General features: G+C 40.6%; 3 protein-coding genes across 4 annotated transcripts; 1 reads left to right on the top strand and 2 right to left on the bottom strand.

Annotated features, from left to right (window-relative positions):
- Window positions 1-336: 336 nt before the first annotated feature.
- On the top strand, window positions 337-3,008 carry LOC108109283 (ubiquitin-associated domain-containing protein 1). 2 transcript variants are annotated; one of them, XM_017217774.2, is made up of 6 exons: window positions 338-1,033; window positions 1,168-1,179; window positions 1,250-1,742; window positions 1,796-2,131; window positions 2,189-2,492; window positions 2,552-3,008. In XM_017217774.2, exons 1-6 carry the CDS (start codon window positions 648-650, stop codon window positions 2,698-2,700), a joined length of 1,680 nt encoding a protein of 559 aa, XP_017073263.1. In that variant the 5' UTR covers window positions 338-647; the 3' UTR covers window positions 2,701-3,008. The 2 variants fall into 2 exon arrangements, with proteins under 2 accessions (XP_017073264.1, XP_017073263.1); XM_017217775.2 differs by lacking the exon at window positions 1,168-1,179 and having other exon boundaries at window positions 337-1,033.
- An 8,800-nt stretch (window positions 3,009-11,808) lies between these two features.
- On the bottom strand, window positions 11,809-12,238 carry LOC108109020. Its single transcript, XM_017217293.1, has one exon. The coding sequence runs from the start codon at window positions 12,138-12,140 to the stop codon at window positions 11,883-11,885; it is 258 nt and encodes an 85-aa protein (XP_017072782.1). The 5' UTR covers window positions 12,141-12,238; the 3' UTR covers window positions 11,809-11,882.
- Window positions 12,239-16,655: 4,417 nt separating this feature from the next.
- On the bottom strand, window positions 16,656-19,062 carry LOC108108942. The gene is made up of 7 exons (XM_017217197.1): window positions 18,597-19,062; window positions 18,358-18,524; window positions 17,903-18,295; window positions 17,658-17,834; window positions 17,314-17,597; window positions 17,113-17,258; window positions 16,656-17,061 (listed from the first exon to the last, which is right to left on the bottom strand). The coding sequence occupies exons 1-7, from the start codon at window positions 18,868-18,870 to the stop codon at window positions 16,763-16,765; spliced, it is 1,740 nt and encodes a 579-aa protein (XP_017072686.1). The 5' UTR covers window positions 18,871-19,062; the 3' UTR covers window positions 16,656-16,762.
- Between the last annotated feature and the right edge of the window lie 5,891 nt (window positions 19,063-24,953).

Here is a 24,953-nt window from a genome sequence, read left to right as displayed (position 1 = left end):
TACGATTTTCTAAATATTTCCTAAATTCCCAGATTGTTTTATAATTGGAATTTAATCTTACCATCTGCTCTTCGTCGACAGATGGTTATTTTTGCACCTTTTGCATAGGTAAATTTCTGAACTTTAAATCTTATTTTAAATGTATTTCAGGTAAGTTGCTTGAGTTTTTGGTTAAACATATGGTCAGGTATCCAGTTTAGAGAGAAACCCATTTTCATTTGTTACCCAACTTTATTATTTATTTATTACCCAGTCTACCCAGATTAAGAAACACTATACATTTCAGTAAAGTTAACAACCGGATAAAACTTGCCTCCTTATGCAAAACCGATTTGCAATTTAAAAAAATTGTCGAGAATATATTTAATTAGCTACATTTTTATATTGTTCAGATAACCGTTACGCTCTAATAAATGAATTACTCGAAAATATCGATAGAACGCTTCTGTACTTAAAACCAGGCGGCCACGTAATCAACCATCTGGCAACTACTCCAACAGCTGTTTACTATCGACTTTGCAAAAATAATAATCGCGTTAGAGCAATTTCGCATCGATTCTGTTTATTTGGGAGAAAAATGCAGAATAACCAGAAAAAGGCGCCGCATAATGTAACGCAAACGGCGAACACCTAGCTGCAGACCCAAGATGATACCCTGGATGCGCGAGAAGTTCAACGAGAAACGGGCCAAATGGCTGGCGCGCAGCAAAAGAAGTGGTGCTTCTCCGACGGACGAAAGTCCTCGGAGTAGTAGTCATAGTCACAGCCAAAGGACAGACGCCAGCGATGCGGAGAGCCTTAGCGGATCCTCACTTAATGTTCATACGGCAGAATCTGAGACACAGACGGATGGCGGAATAGCCAATGCACCGCCTCTTGTGGGCGGTGGCAGTTGCGTTCTGAGGACTCCATCTCCCGCCCGACGACGTCGCATGCACCTAGAACTGCAGCTGCAGAGAAGGGAGGACCGGACTGAGCAGCATGTGGAGCTCCAGGACTCTCCCACGCCCACTCAGCAGCAGCAGGCCAATGCGTAAGTTGACAGGCAAAACAAACATGCTCAAATATTTCCAATTGCTTACCTCCGTATATATTTGTCTATTCGAAATTCTCCGTTGGCTTTGCTGGCGCAATCAATTCAAAACAAACTATGCAAAAACTGCGCAGTTTGTTCCTCAGGTTTGTACTGTCGAAAAGTTCTGTGATATCTTTATTAATCAATATCTATCTATTTATGAACCCATCTTAGAAAATCAGCCCATTCCAATCGCCCAAATAGCTCCGTTACTGCTGGCGAGGCAGAAGATGCCAACAAGCCGGGTGAATCTATAATGGTGCGGGTAATCTGTCCAAGCTCGCGGGTTTTGGTCTTCAAGACGGACGTCAACAAGCGCCTCAACGAGCTAAAGAGCGAGGTAATTTTGGAGCTGAGCGACGATCCCGACTCCATCCAGCTATTTGCTCCAGATGTGCGGCATTTAAACCCGCGATACCGTCTTTACCGAGCGGAATACTTTGGTGGCGAACTAAACGAATCAGACACTTTGGCCCAGCTAAGAGTGCGCAACAATGAGACTTTCATCCTGTCCCCTCGACGCAATACCCTTCCGCAAACGGTATCGCGAATCCGCGAGGTTCCCGGACCCAATGAGCAGCTGGTGGAGAGCGCGACGCGATATGTGCCCGTTAACGGCAGCCAACTCCCCACCATCGACATTAATGAGATCTTTCAGCAGTCGAACGTAAGCTGCATCTGGTTTATCCCTTTGATTTTATTAACCAGACTGTTATTTAGATACAATACGATGTGCGAAAGGTGCTGATATCCCTGGCTCAAGCTTCGGCGGCGGTTATAGGAGCTGGCCCCTATGCTCCGCGCTTGATAGCCATGCTGAAGCAACGTTTGATTAACCGCCGCAATCAGCAGGCAGATACGTTGCAGTGTCTGGTTGACATGGGATTTAAACGGGAGCTGGCTGCATTTGCCTTGAAGGCTAACAATGGCATTTACTCGACCACGATGGAGTGGCTGATACAAAACCAAAACGAAGAAAACCCACAGGAACCACCGGCCATGAACATGCAGCACAGCCTTTCTTCCATCTCGCCCTCCACGATAGTCACTAATAATGTAAGTCAAACATAAACAGCCTTGCTCCTCTATAACTAATAACTAATTATATTAAAGGAAGCCATTGAAAACACCGCCGCCTTGATTGAGATTGTGCGAATCTACAGCCATCGGGATTCACCGCCCAGTGATGAGATTGTAGAATCGCTAACCGAAATGGGTTTCGAGGAGACGGCTGTGTTGGCGGCGTTAAAAAAGACTGGAAACAACAAGGCCTCCGCTTGCGAATGGTTGTGCGACAATCGCTCTGGCAGCGTAATTGAGCTGCGTGAAGGCTTGGCGCCTGATTCGCCCATCCTAAAGGTGATTCTGGAAATGCCACAGGTCCAGATGACTCTTAGCAATCCCAAGACTTTTCTTGGTATGTTTAGCCTAAGCAATTTCTTGCTAAATCAATAATAACTATATATATTTGTCTAGCATTTCTGGGCATCCTGGAGAATGAGCATGCGATACGCGTGTGGCGTGGCGACAACGACACAACCTCGGTCATCACACATATCCTGCAAAAGTACCATGAGGAGAAGCATGTGCTGGGCATCAATCAGTTCTACACAAACCGCTGGTGAACGCTGGTGCCGCTAAGTGGCTTTATTATGAGATTAACCAAATTATATTTATACATATACATTCATACACACAATCACACACCCGAAGTGCATGGCTGAACCTTGGTCCATTTTGGGGCCCCCATTATACATTGTGTATGTGCCCATATATAAAGAGTATTTTTGTAGCCAAAAAAAAAACATGAAAGTAAACTGCACAAAGCCAAAGATGCAAAAGCTTCGCCATAAGCACGCGGCTGCACTCTACAAACGCTTACCGATCAGTACGAAATGCATTATATACATAAATATATATATATGAATAGGAACTAGTTGTAGTCAGGCCTTCATCCTACGATTCTTTTAGGCTAACAATGTACTCTATCCATCTAGTTTGCTAGCTCATCTTCACCCGAATCTCGCACTATGATTAGAAAATGTCTCATATCTCATACTACAACCCACAGACGCATCCCATCAGTTGTAAGTGAGCAATTATTGTGGTAATTTCAGTGTGTTGTAATGACGGGTTGTTAAATATGCCGCCTGCGAAACCATCAACTTGAACTCAAAGTATTATTTTGTAAACCAAATATTCGATTTGCATTGTTTTAACAAGAGGCAAATAAATCAATTAGTTTTTGATACAAAACGAAAAAATGAATGAGTTTTTATTTATGGTATTATTTAATTCTTATGTAACTTCTGATAAAGTTACATTTTTAAAGAGTAATTGAGAGTTTTTATTTTTAATTCCTTATGAATTAAGGGGATTAATATATTTAAGCCAACATGAGTGTACTTCCCGGGTTGGGGTTCCAATAACTAAATAGATAAGTTTACTACGTATGAATCATGTTCCTTTGAAGTTACCACTGCGTATTAGTAATACTTGCAGATACTTTAAACCGAAATGAGTCATTCATAAACAGTTGCCATTACTCTAAGCCGTAATTTGTACAAATTGAATGGCTTTGCCGGCAGAGCAGCTCTCTTAAATTATTTTGCTATTGCACTTTTAATGTATTACAATTAATTTTCCATGTGGCCGCACATTTTTCATTTCATTATTCCAGCTGCAACATCGCAGTAAACAAAAACAGCGATACAGAACTATTTTATTCAATTGTTGCACATTCTTTTTTCCACATACAATTCATTGTATTTTTTTAGCCCGGAGGTGGGAGGGAGCAGATACATTTTAATTTATGTTAAGCGCGTTTATTAAGTGGTTGTTGCAGTGGTTGTGTTTAGCCATGAGTAACATTTACTATCTCGTGGCTTTTAATTAATATTTGCTAGCAATATTTGAATTGTTTAGGATATGGATGCGGGCAAAGAGCAAATTATTTATGGTCAGCTCGTGTTTTTATTAAATGTTTGCGGTTGCATGTTGCATCTGCAACAAAAGCGTAGCGCAACGGAAGCGCACAAAGTATCTGCAAGCTTCGCCTAATGGCCCTTGGCGATGGCCATGCAAATCTATCTCTAAAAATTGATGACGCATGCAGCGGAGGATGGAAATAGACCATAATAAATCATCTGGACCCTTGCTAAGCGCTCTTGGCTAATACACAAAGAAAAATATCAATAATATTCTTTAAACATGAGTTATATCTCTCTTAAGAGAGAGCCTAGGAATTCTAGTTCTAAACGAAAATAAGGAGGATTTCGCGGTTTCTTTTATAAAAGTTTTATTAATACCATAAACTAAATATCTTTAATTTTTTTTTAGAGTGCAAAAATGTGGCAAGCGGAGTGATTGCTCTTGAAAGTGTCCAAGGCAAATGAGTTTTTGATATTATCAAAAGGCGAAATGCATTGACAAGGACGACGAGCGCTGAACATCGCCCAACTAATCCTCCCCCGCAGCAAACGTCCCCCGCGGCATGAGTTGCCTATAAAAGAAATACAAAAAAAAAAACACATTTCAACTCCAGCTGGAGTTCTGCGGAGGGTAGAAATGGTATATTATTGAAGAGTCGTGTGGCTTTGGCAATTTCCGTTGCATATTTGCAGGCGCCGCAAATTTATGAACAGCTTTATATATCGACGACATCACACCGCCCTCACACAGCACCCACACTTACCACAAAAAAGCGAAACAATGCTGGGAATCGGATTGGCGATGGAAAGTAGGAAGAGGAAGGAGATCATGGCCAAATTCCGCAATTTGTATGAAAATGAAAATGTTTTGTCATTTCGCATTCAATGATTTAAAATTCCTGTCGCATGCGATTTTGGCGAGCTTTCCATGTTTATACGAGGTGTGTTCAAAAAGTAAGGTGACTTTTCAAATTTCTCGGGCAACATATTTTCGATTATCGATTTTTTTGTTTTGTTATATTGGTACACTCTTCCCTAACATCTGTACCAAGTTTCAATGGAACATCATCTTTTGTTTGGTTGTGAGAGGCGTAGAGTTACAAGTTATTTTGCGAGCTCGGCGATTTTTTGCTATCGAAAAATATGGATCAAAGGATTTGCATCAAATTTTGTGTAAAAAAAAAAAATGTATACCCATGATTCGTCACCAGTTATGACCCTTTTGAGTAAATCTGGGTCGTCGTTGACGTCATTCAACAGCTCTTGAGCGATGCTCATGCGACGGTTCTTTTGCTCAAAATTCAGCAATTTCGGAACAAACTTCGCTGACACACGACTCATACCCAAAACGTTTGAAAAAATTTCATGGCACGAGCCAAGCGATATACCGACATCTTCAGCAACTTCTCTGATAGTGATTCGACGATTTTCCAAAACAATTTTCGTCACTGCTTGAACGTTTTCATCAGTTGTTGACGTGCTTGGGCGTCCAGAGCGAGGCTGGTCATTGGCATCTTCCCGGCCATCTTGGAAGAGTTTGTACCACTTGTACACATTTTTTTTACTCAGAACAGTTTCACCGTATGCCACTGTCAACATTTCAAGTGTTTCAGAGCACTTAATTTTATTTTTTACACAAAATTTGATGCAAATCCTTTGATCCATATTTTTCGATAGCAAAAAATCGCCGAGCTCGCAAAATAACTTGTAACTCTACGCCTCTCACAACCAAACAAAAGATGATGTTCCATTGAAACTTGGTACAGATGTTAGGGAAGAGTGTACCAATATAACAAAACAAAAAAATCGATAATCGAAAATATGTTGCCCGAGAAATTTGAAAAGTCACCTTACTTTTTGAACACACCTCGTATTTGCCATTAAAGGCAGCAAGCCAAATAACTTCATCGAATGGCCCTCTTAAAAAATTGCATTTAATATGCATTAATGGCACCAGAACCAAAAGCAGCGGCATAATCCTCATCACCATCACAAATCGAATGTTTGTAATAAAATATTAAGATTGGAAGAGACATAAGACGTGATATTCTGTCATCGCCAAAAGGCAAAATAAAATAGATACCAAAATTTGTGTTTATAAATGCAAGAAAAAATTAGAAGATTATCAACGGGAATACAAATTTTGGATGGATTTAATACTACATATTTTTGGGATAACAAAATGGGTCAAACGTTATGATAAAAATTTGAAAAATAAAACTTTAGACCCTTAAATAGTTTGCGAATTTTTCAGTTTAAACAATATACAAGTACCAATATAAATTACACAAAATGTTGGTTACTTTACAAGTTTATCGGTTCGTTTAAGGAACAATAAGTAATAGCAAAACTTGAGTCAAACACCAATAGACACATGATAATGAATAAATCACGGATAAACAAATAGTTAATTTATAACCGAAAAAGCAGTAAACTTTATCCTGAATCTTCCCGAAACTCAGTCTTTTTAATTATACATTCCTATTTCAGAAGCAGTCAGATCACAATCTTATAATTCTTGTTAACAGGCAAACCCTTAGTATTCACCGAACATAGCATCCCCCCTTGAAGGAGAAAACCTCCTTCCTTCATCAGAAAATCCTCAGACCAATTAACCATTTAAAAGCGAATCGAACTCCTTCATTAGCAAACATTGCCCAATTTCTACCCTCGTCGCAAATATTTCATTTATATGCCATAAATACTTGTATGAAACTTTCAACGCGACATGAAAATTAAACGAAATGGGACATGACATCCCTTCCCTCACATATCCTATATCCCATATATATATATCCTGAAATTGTTTATCTTTACGGGTAGCAAATAAAAATTCTGCTTTAACGCATGAAATCACACAAAGATACTAAAAATTTGAACATGCAAGTTTATGTTGGGCAAACGGCATGGAGTCTGCGGCAAGGATAAAATGTCCTCTAAATGGGCGGAGGTGTAGTGGGAGGTTGCGGGTCGCACAGACACTATATACACACACAACACACATGCATACCAAATAGCAACAATAGTAAACAAAGCGCCACAGTTTATGACGCAGTAGGCCAAAGTCCCCCGGTCTCATAAATATAAAAATTAGTTGCCGGTCAGTTAGCAAGTGGGCGGTAGGTTGGGTGGCAGATTGGGTAGTCCTTTCGTTTCGGTCTCGCCTGGAAGGCCACGCTGGCTGCCCACAATTAATTAATTAGTTCAGTTGACAAAAATTGCGGTGTTGCCGGGGGTCGAGAGGGCGTGGCAGGGTCCTGCGGCTGGCCCGGCATGTGTCTGTGATTGGACTGGCTTAACCAGGAGCTGTTCTCCGAGAGTGTGTGTGTTTGCGAGTGGCCAAATGACTGCGTCTCTAATTATGTTCATGCGCAACTGGAATTATCAAAGGACACACATTTTGGGTTATGGGGATTTGTGAATTAATAGATGGTTTTTAGTCTCGAACATTTTGGTTAAATTACAATGGTATTTTTATATGTGGTAATGTCCTTATAAAGGAAAACCATTTAAAAAGTAAAAGTGGCAAGAAAGTAGGCTACGAAATATGAATTTTTACCTAATCACAATTTTCCCCCGCATAAACCTCCAGCTTATGTTGGTGTATGTTCGCCTCATATTTATGCACATGTGTGAGTGTAACTGCTTTGGGGCCCAGAACCCCGTCCTTTGTGGGTGTCATTTCAGTTTCAAGGGTCGTGGGCTGGCGGCGGTCAACTGTTTTCATAAGCGTAGCAAATATTTTCACAAGGCCAATTAGTGGGCAGCCCCCCAGTTGACCGCAGCTGCTGAGAGTTCTCAGCCTCACTAGAATGCATCCTTGAACCCAGCTCCCTTCCCCTTCCTAAGACCCTTTCCTCTTCACATCCGTTTCCTCAGCACAGTTATAAAATTAATAAAAAGCACCCAAAACTTTCTCAGTAGTTCCTTCTCTTTTTGGCTAACTCCAAGGACCTAGAGCGCCGTCTCCCTTTGGCCTAAACAGCTGATCACATTCTGGTTTTTGTCAACGACTTTTCCGAGTGACGCAACATACTTGCGAACACACAAAAGTGAAAAAGTGAAAAAGGCAAAAGCAATAAACTTTTCAATTGTTTCTTTCGCACTCTATGCAATAGTTTTCTGCAGCTCCCCCCTTTTTTTCCGTTTTTTAGTTTTAACAGAAAGTTTTTTAACTGGCGCTGACTTTAAGTGCAATTCAGTGCCGAGGACAAGAAAACCTCAAAAATAGAAAAGGAAAAAAAAAAAGAAAATGCTAAAAACTTTTCCCACTTGCCGCTGACTTTTCCACTGTGTTCTATTCTGTTTTGCGGCTGCCACATTCGTTTTGTTTTTCGCCAGTTTAAAAACGCATTGCCAAATGTGTCACACAGAAGTTATTGTTCGTGTTGTGTTTTTTCCTCTTTGTTTTTTCTCGTCTTTTTTTACAGTTATTTCGTCTGACACAATGGGAGTGCCGTTATTTCAGACTGGCAAGAAAAGAGCGAGAGGGGTGGCGTTGCACATTTTGCACTTGACATGATGCAAAACGAATGGAAGCGGGAGCGAGATGGATGGCATTCACAAGTCGAACGGTACTTGGCGGGTCAGTAACCACCTATAACACCCGCCACCCACTTGCCACCCATTCTGCACAAAGGACCAAGCACACAAACAGTTAAAAAAGCAACTGGGTTGAGAGTCTTAATGCGTGGCTAAATGCCGACAGTCAGGTGCTTTCCATTTTGAAAAGTATTCATTTTAGATGAAATGCGTTTTTTGTGTGGTAGAAGATGTGAAAGGTGCCACCTATGACCTTCTATTTACTTTCCACAATGGCATAGAGGCTTATTTGTCTGAGATATAATGATGGTAGGTGTTTTATTCAGAAAGGCATATCCATTTATTATAAAAAAAAAATTAGGCACCTAAAAAATAAATTATATAAAGGTAAAAAATGAATCAGGATCTGATTCTTCATAAATTAAATTAATTTTTATAAAAACGTTGGAAAGAACGTGGAAAACGTGGCTTCTAGACATTTGTAAAGAAGCTTGAAAGTAGGCAATAAAATATTTAAAATTATAATTTATCGAAGAACAAGCTAAACTTCTTTTTGGGCTTAAAGTGTATTTTCTTATGATTAACGCTTTCGTTTTCGTAATCCTTAGATGTCTGGTAATTAAAATAGACTAATTAAGAAGCATATGTGTTAAATCCTATCCAAAACAGATAGCCTTCGAGTTACAAGCGAATCCGTCCATCACCTTCAGATTGATTTCAAAAGGGAGCTTAATAGATATTATTTTCCCCTTATTCCTCGGCTTTTTAAGCCGATCTAACGCTTAGAAGATGGTCTCCCAAGGAGCCATCGATACGGGGTCCCATGACGGATTAATTTTTAATGAGCCAGTTAGGCAAAAATTAATGAGGCAGAGCTCAACAAAACGCCCATACCCTTCTGCCTTCCCTGCAGGATGCGGTCTCACGTGCCTCACCGATAAATCATCATCGCCAAAAGCCAACAAAGGCAACAAGAACCCAATGAAATACAATTGCAATTTCCCGTGTCCAGCGGTTTCCTTTCTGGCCTTCTTGCCCTAAATCCTGACAAATGAGTGAAATTTCATAGCTCAGAGGATATTAACGTGTATTAGCGAGAGACGTAGTGATGGCGAATGCATTAAGTCAACTAACTGTGGTAAATAGAGGGGAATCAACTAGAAGGGCACGTTGCACGCAGCATCAAATTTGCTGCTTCATTTATAAGGATTACTGCCCCCGAAAACAACAGTAAAAACTCATAACAAAATTACTTGCAAGAAATGCAACAAGCTCAACTATAAGTAGAAGATATACTACATACCACACAACCCCTATTTGCACAGGGTAGGAAAACTAAGAAACTGGCGCCGTGGGTGGATGTAATACTAGGTGGGTGGGTGACTTGGTTTTTCCTCATTGCCTGGCAAACACGAAATATGCATTAGTTTGCCAGTTGTACTCAATGATTACACGTATTTTCTTTCGATGCCCATATCGAGGGTTGACTTTAAGAGGCTTTCGAAAAGTCGGGCAAATCTATATTATATCGGTTGGTAGTAATCAATCAAAATAGTTGATGAAGGCTGAAAACTTGAATGAGATTATTTATTTAGAATTTATTACAATAACACTTGAAGCCTTAAAAACTAGCTTTTTATTCAATTTGTTTTATGCTTTTAAATCTCCAGAGAAGCATACATTATCTTAAGGAGTATTACAACCTGAAACGGCTTATTCCCTTGGGTCCTATGAATGTTCAGCATTTTTTAAGACATATTTACAAAATATATAAGAATGGAACCTGAAAACAACCTTTTCACTTCTCTTTGCCATCTCAACCGTGTAAGTTTATAAAGAGTTCATATCTGACAGGTAACTCAGACATTTCCCCTTGGGAAACATTTCCAAAAAAGTCATCATTCCAGACACCAAATTACTTTTAGTAGCTGCAGCTATTTTTTGAACCATTTACCAAATATTAGAGGTGAATGTAAGCCGTAACTCCAATTTCAGGATACTGGAAAGTGGCTGCTTTTCAGGTGTTCTTCGGTTTTCCCATTTGCGGTGGCGCCATTAATGTCAACCAGGATGTCAAAACACACCAAGATGCCGCTGTATACCAAGTTATTATAATTAAAGTCGGAGTGGCAAACGACTGGAGGAGTTTCGCTTTCTTTGCATCGGCTTTATTGTTTCCTTTCTGGAGTTCTGTGAGATGTTATTTGAAAATTCGTCGTTGGTTGTTTTGGTGTTTGTCGTCGTCGTCGTTTGTCGTTTGCTGTTTGTTGTTTACTGCGGCAAGACAGCCACAAGAACAACAGAGTGTTAGGGCCAGAACAACTCAACAGCTTGGCTTACAACGGAAACAGCAACGGCAACGGGAACGGCAACAAGCAACATCAGCAGCAACTGCGTGCTATATGCCTTTTTAACTTGATTTAATGAGTGCAGGGAAAGACATCAACAAGAAAAATGAAATAACTGTCATTGAAGACATGAAAAAGGGAGCCCCAAATGGGCAAAAGGGGGATAGACAATGTTTCTCCGGGTCCGGGCTCTGATGAGTTGAGCTGATGGAGTACGAGGCTGCGCTACTTAACTGCCATGCCATGGAAGGGTCGCTCCTTTCTGAGTCCTGTCTCCAGAGTCCTGGGTGTGGCAGGGCGCAATTATGCAGCAAATTAACGCTTTATATTTATTAAAAGGAAACCCAAGGAAATGGGTCTGGGCGTGGCCATCTCAAGAGGGGGATGAATGTGTCCATACGTAGACACTGAATTTTCTTTGACAGTTGCTGAAAAAAAGATACTCCGCTTGCTAAAAGCTCATCTATCCGTCTCCTTGTTGACGATAGAGGAAATTAAAATCTATGGTTATTGATATTTATGGTGGAGTTTTAGCAGGGCAAACGTAGATGTAGTACAACAAAATACTCTAAAGAAACATTTCACCAACCTTTTTAACCAGAAAAAGTGTCTACAACTGGGCGTCAGCTCGGTAATTTGTAAAATCAAAGGGCTGTTATCGGTAGACAACGTATTTTATGATGTTTATGATTTATCGAAAGTAGATATCAGCATGATATTCTGTAAAATATATAAGCCTCTTGTCACGAAATGATTTTTCTGATAAAAAATAACGAAACCTTGGATTTTAATCTAAAAATTTTATAATGAATTTGGATTTACTTTAATTAACCCCTTTCCAGAGCTCCACATAAACTCACTCTATATTAAACTTATATCTTCCTTAAGAACTTTGAATCATCACACTGGTTAGTCACCCTTAGTTTCAGTCTATATTTAGCATTTAGTTTACATAGTTCTTAGTTTTTAACAAAGTTTTTGTCTTTTCTACGAGATGACACACAGGCCGCACTCTTCCATCACACAACAGGCTCCAAGGAGCATACAGCACTCGGCGTCACTGGGTCCTTGCGGGGGTCCTGGCTGATTATAGCTGGGCTGCTCCACCACCACTACCGGTTGACTATAGACAGGCGACGGCATTATCACCTCCACGGGCGGGGGAGGTCCAATAACATTCACCACCTCCACGGGCGGTTGATAGTACGGATCGATCACGTCCACCTGGTAGCCTGGGTTGTACATCCTTTCGCCTTTAGTTTTGTACTAAGTGTATGTCTTAAAAGTACTAGCTAGTAACTAGTAAGTGGTCTAAACAGCTCGACTAAGTGAACGCAGCTCGGCAACGCGCTTTTTACTGAAACATCGAACGCAAAAACGGCTGACTGTTTGGTGGAAATATCTTACTCATTATTATCTAAAGCCGGGGAAGGCATTTGATCAATGCCCTGCCCTGATTACGAATTGGCGTACACGCAAATAACATTGAAAAAAGCAGGTACAGTGGAGTCATTTGGTTAAATACTATTATCCACAAAATTTTATATGAAATAATCAAAGATTAAGCAAAGAAATAGGTTAAAGAGAAACGTATACGTTCTTAAAAAAGAAACTGCAGTTTATAAAAGTGTATCTCCTAAGAGCTTAAACTAAAATAACTAATATTTTGTGTTCTCATCACATTTATTGTTATCTTATTTTGGCAAGAATTGACTTCCGTAAAATTGTAATACTGGTATTGCCATTTTAAGTAAACATGCTATGCCAAGTATAGCAACTATAGCAAGAGAAGCTTTCCACAAAAACAAATCTTGGAAAAACCGGTTTAAATGTTTTTCTCTCTCGGCTTAAGCTTTTAAATTTCCTAGTTTATATATTATATTTACTATTTCTAAATACAACTATTGAGAAAGCAGATAAATTTACCTAGATAATTAAATTTCATTACCACTGTTTTCCGGTATTCTGCGTATCACGTTGCGTATGAGTAATATTGTTTGAGCTTTAGATAAACGCTTTCGGCCAACTCGAGAGCGCAAGCCAAAAAATTATGTTAAATGAGCGGGCCAAAAACTTGAAAAAGAGCACTCGCATTTGAAGTCCAAGTCACTCCCACACAAAATGTCCCAGTTTGGGGACCCTCGTCAAAATATTTGGGGCGAGAACTCTGACGCTGCGGTTGCAATTCAAGCGCCAAGAGTCATAAAATCCTTTATCAAATGAGAGCAGCAGGCCCATGGAAACCGAAGTTGGCAGCACTCTTGACACATTTTCCGCTTTTATTGGCAAATTGAGAAACATATAAATAATAACTCGGAATGTGAACTAACTTTGAAATGATGTGGTGAGCATTTCCAGCCAGCTAAAGAAGGAAAAAAAAGGATTGCCCCCCTCTTTGAAAGCCATAAAACTACAAATTTTTGTGGGATGTTATTAAATTTGGCTTTTTATTATTATGTGGTCTTTTGGCATTGAGATTTATGTAAGACAATATGTTACGAGAGGGTCTGCCCAACGAAACAGCGTTATTTATACCAAATCGTAAAATTTTATTGCATGAAAAAACTGTGTTGAATTGTGCGACCGCCATAGACATAGAAAGTTAATTTAACGTAACGAATTAAGGCAACCGAGGTCCTTTGTTTGAGGGCTCCTTCCTTGCCTTGTTCACATTATGGTGCAGCAGCAACAACAATCGCCACAGCCACAGCAACAGGGGCAACAGGGGCAGCAACAGCAGCTGTTATCCTTTGGCGGAGGTGGCGGCGGAGGTGGTTGAACGATCACTGTGGTTGCCGGCTGAGGAGCTACTTGCACCACTTCCACGACACGCGTTCTGTGGTCCATTTTGATTTGTAGTTCGTAGTTTAATCGAAAGTCGACTTGTTGCACCGCACGCGTTTAGTTTGGCACTGGTCATTATGGTGGGATTGTGTTATTATAGCTGCGCTCTTTGCCAATCTCTGCCTCTTACGTTGTTAGTCTTATCTATAGATAAAAAGTAACTGGAACCCTTATCGGTTGCCAGCGATTTGTGTGAAGTACCCAGCGATTCGTTATGGTCTCACCTTGGTTGTCCAACAGGGTTTATGGCAAATCGATGGGATATTTATTACATGATTTGAATTTGATATAAACAAGGAAGTACAATACTTTAAATAACAATGCAACTTTTTCATGCATATAGAAATTTCATAAAATACTGATAACTTTTATCTGGTTTGTTTTATACAGTCTTATCTGAAGTTTATCTTGCTGGGAAACTAGAAGCTACGTCATTGGAATCTCACATTGCAAAGGTTTATAATATATTAAGTTCTCCCCTTTTAATTATAGTTTTTGAGCCGATTATAAAACCTATTAAACACTCAAATAACTAATCCGCTCTATTTAGATTTGAATTTTCCATTTATTTGTAGTAGAATTTTCACTTAAATTACACCCAAGTCCGGTTCCCCATCGGGGCTTATCAATTCAATGAGTCACATTGTACAAACTATAAAGGGGGAAACTTAAAAAACACTCTAGTGTCGCATAATGCCAAATGGGGCAGCTAATTATATATGCCACCTTATCTGAGAGCACTAACAACTATATCTATATCCGAGAACGCACTTTGCATTCGAAACCAGCCATCCAAGTGGCATCATCAGCATCAGGAGTCACATCAATTTCGGGCGAATAGTTCCTCGTTGCTATCATAAAACGGGGATCTCAATTAAAAATTTCACCCAACACCGCAGTTGGGGGGTTATAAGTTTGGTTTGGGCGTTACCTTGCTGAAATTAATAAAAATATATATATATTTTTGAGCGCCCTTCGTGCAATGGCGATGATAATTAGTGTACGTGATTCTATTTACTTCGACTGGGCCTGCCCATCACCCTACCCCCTAAAAACCTCAATGGATCCTGGTGGCATCCCTGAAAAGGGGTTGGTCGGAGGGTCCTTTAAGCCAGGGGAATGTCCCTGGGTGTGTGTGTGTTGGAGGGTGTAATATGATATGCGCGTAAAAAATATAGTACGTGTGTGCGTGACAATGGCAACAACGTGCGGCAGATCCCTAAAAGAAAAGGTTCAGGATGGGGGAACATCGGTTTTTGGGGGACGGTCGGCGAATGCTGGGTGTCAAAAATGAAACTACGCCTGCTCGGAATTTTAAAATAAGCTAATGAGTTTTTAGCTTGATGAAAGCAAGCAATAACAACAAAAACAACAGCAGTCGCAGAAGCTGAAGCAACAGAACACAGCCCCCATAAATATTTATAAACTTTCCCCTGTCATATAAATACAGGGTCATTAGTTGGCTTGCACACCTTTCACCAGGTCTCCCCGCTCTCCTACTTGAGGATAATAAAAACAAACTAGGCGGCAATTTGAATTCCTCTACTCTATATAAAACGGGCGACTAATAGAGTCGTTACTTTCCTCCAACTGGGAGGGCATAACCAAAGGGTTAATGGGGTTCACGCAGATTTATTGGTGGGTGGGAATGTTTAAAAGTGTGTTTAGGCGCGTTTAAAACAATAACTTATTACTGCAGTTAAAAGCTGAGAAAGGCATTACATAGTCCTAGGAACTAAGAAAATCCTATAAAGTACTACTTTTACTTAGTTACTAAGAGATCCAATGGCAGAATGCTTAAATTTGCGTATTTAAATTCATATATTAAAATCTCTTATTACCATTTTATGTTTTTCAAAAACGTAGTAGAGAAGACTTCTTAAAATAGAGTATACGCACTGTTGGTCCCACAACACCAATGGTTAGTTTAACTGAGGTCAGGACCAAGCCTATTAGCTTTGTTTCTACAAAAGCCCACGAAACATATAATATATATATATATATATATATATACAATACATATAAAAATGATAAAGCAAAATGGCGAAAAGTGGCAGTAAAAAATAAAATGCGCTGCCGCAAAAGTGCCATTTGTGGCATAAACACATGCGCGCCAAGAACTTTGATAAGACAAAAGCCGAGCCGAGGCCACCAAAAACCAGGTGGGCGATATGTGGGTGGATGGGTGGTTGGTATTAAAAAAAGGTGGCAAGTGACAGGTGAGGGAGCGAGGGCCGAAAAACTTTGCCAAGTATGGCGGCAGCAGGAAAGCCAGAGTGGAAATGTCCCAAAAATGAACTTCGTCGTTGGATCCTGCGACCGCAGTGTGCCACTAAATGCTGCCACTAAATGTGTGCCAAGTATTATTGCAGGTGCCAGGTGCCTATCTGAAAATATACACACACACACACACACATGTGTGTGTGTGTGTGCGGCTTCCTGTCGAAATTGCCCAAGGAGCTGCTCCTTGAGGTGTTCACCAAGCCAGGACTGGCATAAAATTAGCACAATAAAAACACATAAATGCGGCACAAAAACATGAAAATCCACTTGTTATAATTTAATCGAGTTGATAGAATTTTTACGACACCTTTCCTCAGCTTTTTCTTATACCTTTTTGTGAGTATGTGTGTGGGTGTGTGTGTGTGTGGATTGGTGTCTGCACGAGCCTTTGGTTAAAATGTGGGACAAAATAAAAGTTTTAATCACACGTCGCCATTTTATTGCTGGCCATGAAGATAGCAAATGCATTACAAACTTTACGTGGGATAAACTTTAGTTTAAATAGAAATGTTAAGTGCACAGTAATAAGTGAAATCACTTAGGCTTTATGCGTAAGTGGGTAACTTACTTAAGGTACTAAATATCTCAGATTTATGGAAAAAGTTTCAATAGAAATAAAAACCATTATTTTTAAGTTTTGCCAAGGCAAATTATATTTTTCTTACATTTTAGCAGCATTTAATCACCGATTGTAAATTTGTAAGGAAAAATTAAATAAATATTAAATAGTAAATGGGAAATTATTCCTGGGGTACACTATCCTGGGCGCTAACCAACGATTGAGTTGCCACAGATTCCGATTTGCTCACCCTACGACTTTGCATCATGGTGGCACGCTTGTTGATTGAATCCTCCGTGTTGCACATCATGCAGTTCTCTATGAAGAATATCAGTGGTTGAGATCTCAGGATATGGGCAATGGGTAGGGCATCATCCAGAGCTTCCCTGGTCTGCTCCAACTTGTGCAGAATGGCATTGGCCTTGACTATCTGGACAACGCTAAGGAACTTATACAGGTTGCTATTGCAGTGCTTACTCTCTGTGAATTTATAATATAAAATAAATAAATTAAGAGAAAGAAGTTTCTTACCCTTAATAGCCTTTCGGGCATTGAAAGTACACTCAGAATGACGTCCCTGGTCCAAGTATGACTGAGAAATCTGATGCAACAAATAGCATTTTTCAATGGAATACTTGGCAAAGTTCATTCGATCTTCCAGGCGTGCAGTCAATCTCCTATAAAGTTTAATTTAAGAGAATTTTAGATTTCATTTAAGTGACTAATTCTTACTTGGCTCTTAATGTTGCTGGATCATTGCCCTCTGGCTCTGGGGCGCGATCTCCAAATGTCAACGAAACGAAATCCTTAACTCTTTCAACTGGAAGACGCAGCAATCTAAGAATTGAATTACTTCCTTGGGGCGTAAAGCCTTTTGGCACTCGAAGTTGTTCGGCCAGGGCCAAGGCCATGGTATTGTACACCTCATTGAGGAACTCGAACTTCCAGCACATCACTCGAGCTGTCTTCAGAACTACATATGACCCCATTAGTTCTTCCACGAATTTGGCCAGTTGCTGGGGATTAACAAGCTGATATTGAATCATACCCTTGGAAGCTATGTAACCATTACTAACCTGCACCTTCTTGGCCTTTCGAAGAGCTCGGATCTCCTTCAGGGCCTTGTTCATGTTACGATGTGTCTGATACTGTACGCGAAACAGGTAGGCCTCACGGTATCTGTCCGACATGGCCTTATTGCGGTACTTCAGGTAGTTCACCAGGTACAGCGGGCAGCGGGACTGCAGCATTTTCTGCATACAGGAAAAAACCAGGATTAGGATCAAGTCCTCTGGACTTTCTCTACTAATCCTAGACTTACCATAAACTTACGGACAATATCGTATTGCTTGCCAGAGAGAAGTTGAAGGAAATAGGATGACTCCTTGCACTGGGACAGCAGGAGAGTGGGATTCTTGCAAAGCATCTTCATAAAGAGAACATCGATCCAGGAGTCGTTGATGTACGATTGATGGAAGATGTTAAAGGCACGCTTCCGGCGTGAAATCTCCATTGGGGATAGCAGCTCCTCGGGAACTTCTGGTATACTCTGAACATCACACTTGCCCTGCTCTTTAAGTATCTTCCACAGTGGTCGACTGTCGATTCTCTCCTTCTCCTTAATCAAGTCGTGCACAATGTTCACAGTCTTCAGATTCTTTGTAAAGAATTCCGACATCGCTTCACTGGTCACATCTTTGATCACTCCATCCACCTAGAAGGAAGATTTATTTCCATAAATCCTTTAACTTTTATGATTTATTATTATAAACTTACCACCAGCTGGCGCTGTAAAAAGCTGTTTTTCTTATTGCCGATAAAGATTCGCATATTATTGTGCATTTCGGCTTTGCTGTTTTCGAATTGGTTTAATTCATACAGCACATCGCAAATATCCAGGTTGATAATGGCCTTCTCCTCGCCATCCACCTTAAGGGCCAGCTCTATAAAATTCGAAAAAATTATTAAAAATAATATAGTAAAAGATCTAGGTAGGAGATCATAAAGCTACTCACTGGCTGCATCCCGACTGTCGGCCAGAGCACCCAGCATTTGGGCAGCCTTCCTCTTGCTCTGGCACCGCTTGTACAGGGTCATGTGATCCAAGGGCTCCAAGGCGAGCGCCTTATTCAGATAGTGCAGGGCGAAGTTCTCGCGGCGGCGCCGAGAGTAGTAGGTTCCCCAATCCCGATAAATATCGTGCAGCACCTCATCTGACCAGTCGATCTTCATCCATGGAGGCAATGCCTCGTCCAAATTCGCCTTGGGCATCTCCACAACCGACGTCATTTTGTTTTCTTGTAGGTATTAACTAGATCTAAGAGATGGACTGACGAAACAGCTAGGACCGATGGTCTGCTTAAAGACGTTTCGAAATTATGCAATGTGGAAAATCGTTCGTAAAGTGGTATTAAAACTTGCTTGATAATTTTACTAAAAATTTAACAAACGGTTTAAAATATTTGTGTACTGAATGTGATAGAGTGAGACAAAATTCTGATTGTAAAAGGTAAAAGGCAAAGGCAAACTGATTCTAAAAATTATAACTATGGGAATTATAAAGGCTTTCTAAGTGAGTCATTCCAAATATTATTTCATTAAAACTTTTATTTTGACCAGAGTTCTCAACTATTTCCAGCATTGTTTACCCAACTGTTTGAATACCGAGGCACAACTTATGGTTGCCCCATATTATTGTATCACAGAGAGCCTTCGTGTGTCGCAAATGGAAGTGGCAAGTGGAGGGGCGTCTCCGTTTCCTCTTCAACTTCGAATTCTGTCACACTTCTAATAAGCGCTTAAAAGCCACGCAAGGCTATCCAAAACCTGTGATTAAATGGGAAATGCGCGGGGGAAAAAAGTGGGTAAAACCAAAGGAAAAGCCACTGTGAAAATCTGACCGCAAGGCGAGTGACAGAAGTGGCACAGGCCACCCGATAATTGTGCATGCCCAGTGGCAGCCGAGCGAAAGAAATCACTTAAAAACTCGCACACCCACACACACACACTCACACATTACAGTGCCACCTATAAATTATGCTTCACACCCAGTTCAAATAGAAGTTGTAACAATGAAATTAAAGCCACCACAAAGGGCAATGATAAGTGCTGGACGGTGGAGAAGCCGGAGTGGGGTAAACAAGGGGCAACTCAACGCGATCATAAATCTAATGTGTAATAAATTTAAACAGCGAAATCATGCAAAAAGCCAAGGCAGGTCCTTTAGCTAAGCTCACGCACAGGACTTTCTCATTTTTTTTGTTATTTTTTTTGCCACGAAGGACCCGACAATGACTACACTTTAGCGGCAAATTTGTGCGCATTGTCGCCGTATTATTTGCTATTATTTATGCCTTTTCCACTATTTACTTCCTTTCTTAGCGCCCGCCACGCCATTTCCAGGGGGAGGTATGCAAAAGTGGCCACTCCTTGGCCAAAAGGACGCAAAACCCACACACATATATACACAAACAAGCACACACAAAGAAGGGGAAAATACACTGGGAAAACCACAATCCTCGCTGGCTGACACTTATGGCGTGCTAAGCATTTGCGCTCGAAGAGAGGCTCGCGTGGATTTTAAACATTTTCACACAACATTCTCATATTTAGACGTCGCCCATCAGCCAGCAGGAGTAGAATGGAAATTCGCTTGCCGGTGCCGGTTTTTTTTTTTTTTGGCCAACCCGGCGATAATGTAAGCCCCTTTAAGCCCGAAATAAAGGACGCGAAAAGAGGACGCGAATGCGACCGCACCAACAACATGCAACGGCACACGCGACCCCAAACGAAAATCTGTGAAATGTAATTGTTACCATGAAAGCAGGCCCAACTTGCCACCCACATGCCACTTCCCAACCATTGCAAGCCCATTGGGCAACCCAACTCCCCCTTTTGAGGGCATTTTAAGTAAGTTTCGCAGTTTGATAATCGCCGGGCCTCAGCCGCCAACGCTGATATACAAATTGGCTTTCGCAATGACTTTATATATTTTACGGGCTGCGGTCCTTTTTCGGGAAAAGCGTCCTTTCGACTTTTCCGTTTCGCATGTGAGCGCCGAACCCGGCAGCCCTCTGATGCGATTATAAAGGAAAACTGATGCAGATAAAATTAATTGAATTCAAAAAGCCAAGCCATTGGTCTTGCTCCTTCCGTTTTCTTGCCAACTCTGCCTGCACTTGGATATGTGTGCTGCCTGGCGAAATTTTCGCAATACTTTTCTGGGTCATGTCATGAGGAAAGTAAATAGTTACATGGCCACAAGGGCCTTAATCGAGAATTAAAATCAAGTTGTTCCATTCGCATGGTGGCTTATGCACTATACTTATCGCATTGGCCAAATTGACAAATTCAGACTTCGAAAGGCAGTAAATAAGAGTTTTTATACGGAAAAAACTTAATAAACCAAATATTCCAAGAACAAAAATTCTCTAGAACAGAAATGATCGATTTAGGGCTTTCCATAAAACCTAAAATTCTGCATAATTTTTGGCTATTTTGAGAGGTTTATCTTATCGTCTTTCCAGCAAACCTTTTATAAACCTTGAAATAGATTGCTCTTGAAAGATTACCTTAACCAGAAACCTTCAAGGGGTTCTTCATATTTTATCTTGGTGAATAAAGCTTTTCTAGCAGTTTTTCTACCACCATAAAAGCAGGAATAAAAGTTGAAATCGGTTACCTCTTTCTTTATAATCTCAAATTCCACATAACTGTTATTAAATATAAAGTTTAATCTTATCGGCATATATAAAACTAGACGCACCTGTCAAAAGAATGAGTTTGAAATAAAAGGTTTATCTTTATAACGAACCTTAGAGGGGTTTTCCTCACTTTATTTGCCATGACTAACTCAGCTTCGGGCATTTACAAGGTCTTACTCATCACCCTGGTCATCAAAATATGGCAATATTTGTACTAACAAACACGTATATCGATTAGCTAGCTATACCAAACAGATTAGATAGGTCTTATCTTTATAGGGGTAGAGGGTCTTGATAAGATTTCAATGGCCATAGAGATTTAGTTGCCTATAAGAGTTGGAGCCCATCGCACGTTCTTTGGAGTATAGAAAAATATTTGAAAAATGCCACCACCACACGGAGGACCTGGAGGACCGGGAGGTCATGGCCATGGAGGACCACCGCATCATGGTGGACCACCACATCATGGAGGTCATCATGGACCACCTCATCACCATGGACCAGGACGTCCCTGTTGCTGTTTCTGCACCATTTCATAAGAATTTAACAAGAAGAATTTACCAAAGAAAGTAGTTTAAGGATTCTCGTGCAATAAATACGAATGCCCCCAAGGAAGTTCTGTAACTGTGTTTGTGTGTGTGTGTCCGTCTATGTCGAAGGTTAATAAGCCGCCTAATTAGTGTAATCGAGTGCCTCGAGTGCTAAGCAATTAATGGCTGGCTAATCATTATGTGTCACCTCAAAACGCTTTAAAACCTCAAAAGCCGCTGCCTCATGGCGGTGGCTTTCCAATACAAGTGTACCACCAATGGTATCTGTGTGTTTTGTTGCGTGTCGGGAATGTGTGTATTTGTATGGGGGTGGTGGTGAAGGAGGAGGAGGAGGAGGAGGAGAGATCCTGGTGCCACACACACGCACTTGGCATTTAAGGTCGGACGACTGGTCGGTGGCTCTAATTTATAGCAGCCAAGTGGATGCCGAAGACCAGAAGACATACAAGTGCCATAAATTCTGGCAAAGGAACACATTATTTATACTGTCAACCGGTCCATATTTCGGATGGGAAATACTCCAGCCTAACCATAAATAAGTGCATTGCCTTTTGCCTGTGCTGCGAAATAAGTCTTCATTAGCGGTTAAAAGGCTGACTGGTTGACCCACAAAGCACTTCTCAATGCTGGTAAATCGGTTCTTCATTCACCGTTTCACCATTTCACCATTTCCCCATTCATATTGAGCTATAGCCCTAGCCGCAGAAATGCTGAAGAACCGCCGCATTAAAGCCGGAAATGCCCAAACAACAACAAGGAAAATGCTTAAAGTTCAAATTAAGCACAACAGCTGGCGAAAAATTGAATTGAAAGCAGTAGCAGGAGTAGAGTGGCAACAAAAGCAACAAAGAGTCGCTGCTCCCGGTCACCCAACCCCGAAAAACACCCAACCTCAACCCCGAACCCTAAAACTCAACTCAACCCAAGGCATTTTGCACGAGAAACAGGGAAAAAACAGTCAAGGGAAAACCTGAAAGGAAAAACCGAAGCACGCTTTTAGGCGATGGAGGCGCGATGTTAGCAATAACTTCGGGCCATCAGCTGGTAAAGAAAGAGCCTTAAAGAGAGTAAATAAAGCTAAAAACTGAGAGTGGAGAGAAACAATAAATTGAGATTTTCCCAACACACTGGCGCCACTTCACCCCATGGCGTTCATTTCGGGTACTATTACACACGCATGCGTTGCTATATCGAGTGAAATTTTGGCAAAAATCGGAGAGCGAAATCTAAGGTTTAGTTAGTGCCACGAACAAAGCTCAAGGGTTTGGATGTCAATAGTAGAACATTTTGATTGTTCTGCCCCAAAACGATAGCCATAAAATTTAAGACCTTGTCAAATTTTACTGTTTCGATTGCAAGTTATGACCGAAAACAGGTTTCTCAAGTGCTGATTAGGAACTGGGAATGTTTTAAGTTTGCCAACAAAGGTTGTCAATCAACGTACAACCTTAACACCTCCAAAGCTAAAATAAAATAGACACAAAAATAGCACAATAACTGTTATTTGATAACAGTTTAAGCCACAAAATACGTATAGAGTTAGCCCCCTTAATGACTGAAAGCAAAAAATATATTAGAAATATCATGTCATGATAAGTCTTTGAATGGCAAAGGATTAAAAATATCTATGAATAATAAAGGATTATAAAAATTGTTTTATTGCTGATTCCAGAACATTTCCATCTGAATAAGTATTAGTTACATTTCATATCCATCTTAGCAATCATTTTAAAGACAGATTTTCTTTACCAACACCTGAATTGTTTTCCTTGGAGACACTGCGTTAATGCCTCTTGTTGGCTCTTGTATACAATTTCCTGGCTTTATTTATTCAACATTCTTGATTGTTTTTTGCCTTTCCTGCTTCATTTCCTGTGCTTCACATTCACAATGATGCAAAGTGGCTGCCACTAAAGCTCTGGCATTATCCCGAAGTGTGTAATTACGTATGCTGCTAGGGCCTTGCCACGCCTCCACCTTAGACCCCCTTTTGCATAGTTTTTGTCTAGTTGCAGTGCATAAATTATGTTAGGCCAAAGTGCAAGCAAAGTTATGTAGACGGACTAGGTTTGTTGGAAAGATTAACGCCTTCGTTTTGTTTTTAATGCGGCACGGCACTCACATCGGATGGACTCTCATACATTCACATCCCACATAACTACATCCACACACACACACACACACACACATCCACTCGTCCGCATGGTGATGCTTATGCCACTAAGCCGTCTGCGAGGAGCAGGAAAAACAAACTGCAACGGAAGCTGCACCTCATCGTCGAGCTTTTCTCCCACTTTTCCACCGGCTCTGTCACTTTTGGGCGACTGTTTCATGGCGGCCACTTCAGTGCCAACTACAGCGACAATAATACCACCAAAGTAGAACTAAGTCACTGAGAAAAATGTGTATAGCAATGATATCCTTTTTCATTCATAAAACCTGTAGATATTATACACTTTACATTATAATCGAACTTACAGATTTATTAAAATTTCTTTATATAATTCAATGATTTCTTTGAGAACATCTGTTTCTCTCAGTGCACAGAGCGACGGATAAGGTGCGAAAACGAGTCGGGTGTGTGTGTCTCTTAATGATAATGATGACAGTCTGTCGCTGGCTGTACTGCACTTGCTCTTTATGCTGACGGTGTAGGACTCTCGGCGCGCTAGTTAAAGTTTTAATTTGGCATATTATAGTGGCTGAAGTGGCACAGCAGGCGCTCGTTAAATATGCCCACAGAACACATGGAATTAGAACCACAAAAACACTGCAAAAAAAAAAGAGAGAGAGACCTTCTTCAGCGACTTATGGCATTGAACTTAACCAAAAGGAAAGGGTCCTTGGAAGCTGCTGAGGTTCTTGGCCACAAGTGTGTGTATCGACATGCTCGAGTGGCTCAAAATGAATGGCTGAAGTGGCGCTAAAGCTTTAGAAATGCAACTGGCTGCAGATGGCATTTTATATGGATAATTCTGACTAACTAATTGTGGTACCACAGAACTGCAGATTGCTGACAGCTCTTAGGATTATTAAAGGTTATTAAATATTATGTTCTTTTGGTGGGAAGATTGAGTTTTAAGTACTTAATGGATTTATTTTACATTAAGATCTTCCA

The sequence above is a fragment of the Drosophila eugracilis genome, unplaced genomic scaffold (genome assembly GCF_018153835.1).
Source record: "Drosophila eugracilis isolate 14026-0451.02 unplaced genomic scaffold, ASM1815383v1 contig_1765, whole genome shotgun sequence".
Lineage (NCBI taxonomy): Eukaryota > Metazoa > Arthropoda > Insecta > Diptera > Drosophilidae > Drosophila > Drosophila eugracilis.
Note: the sequence above shows the minus strand (reverse complement) of the source record. Positions and strands in the feature narration are given on the sequence as shown.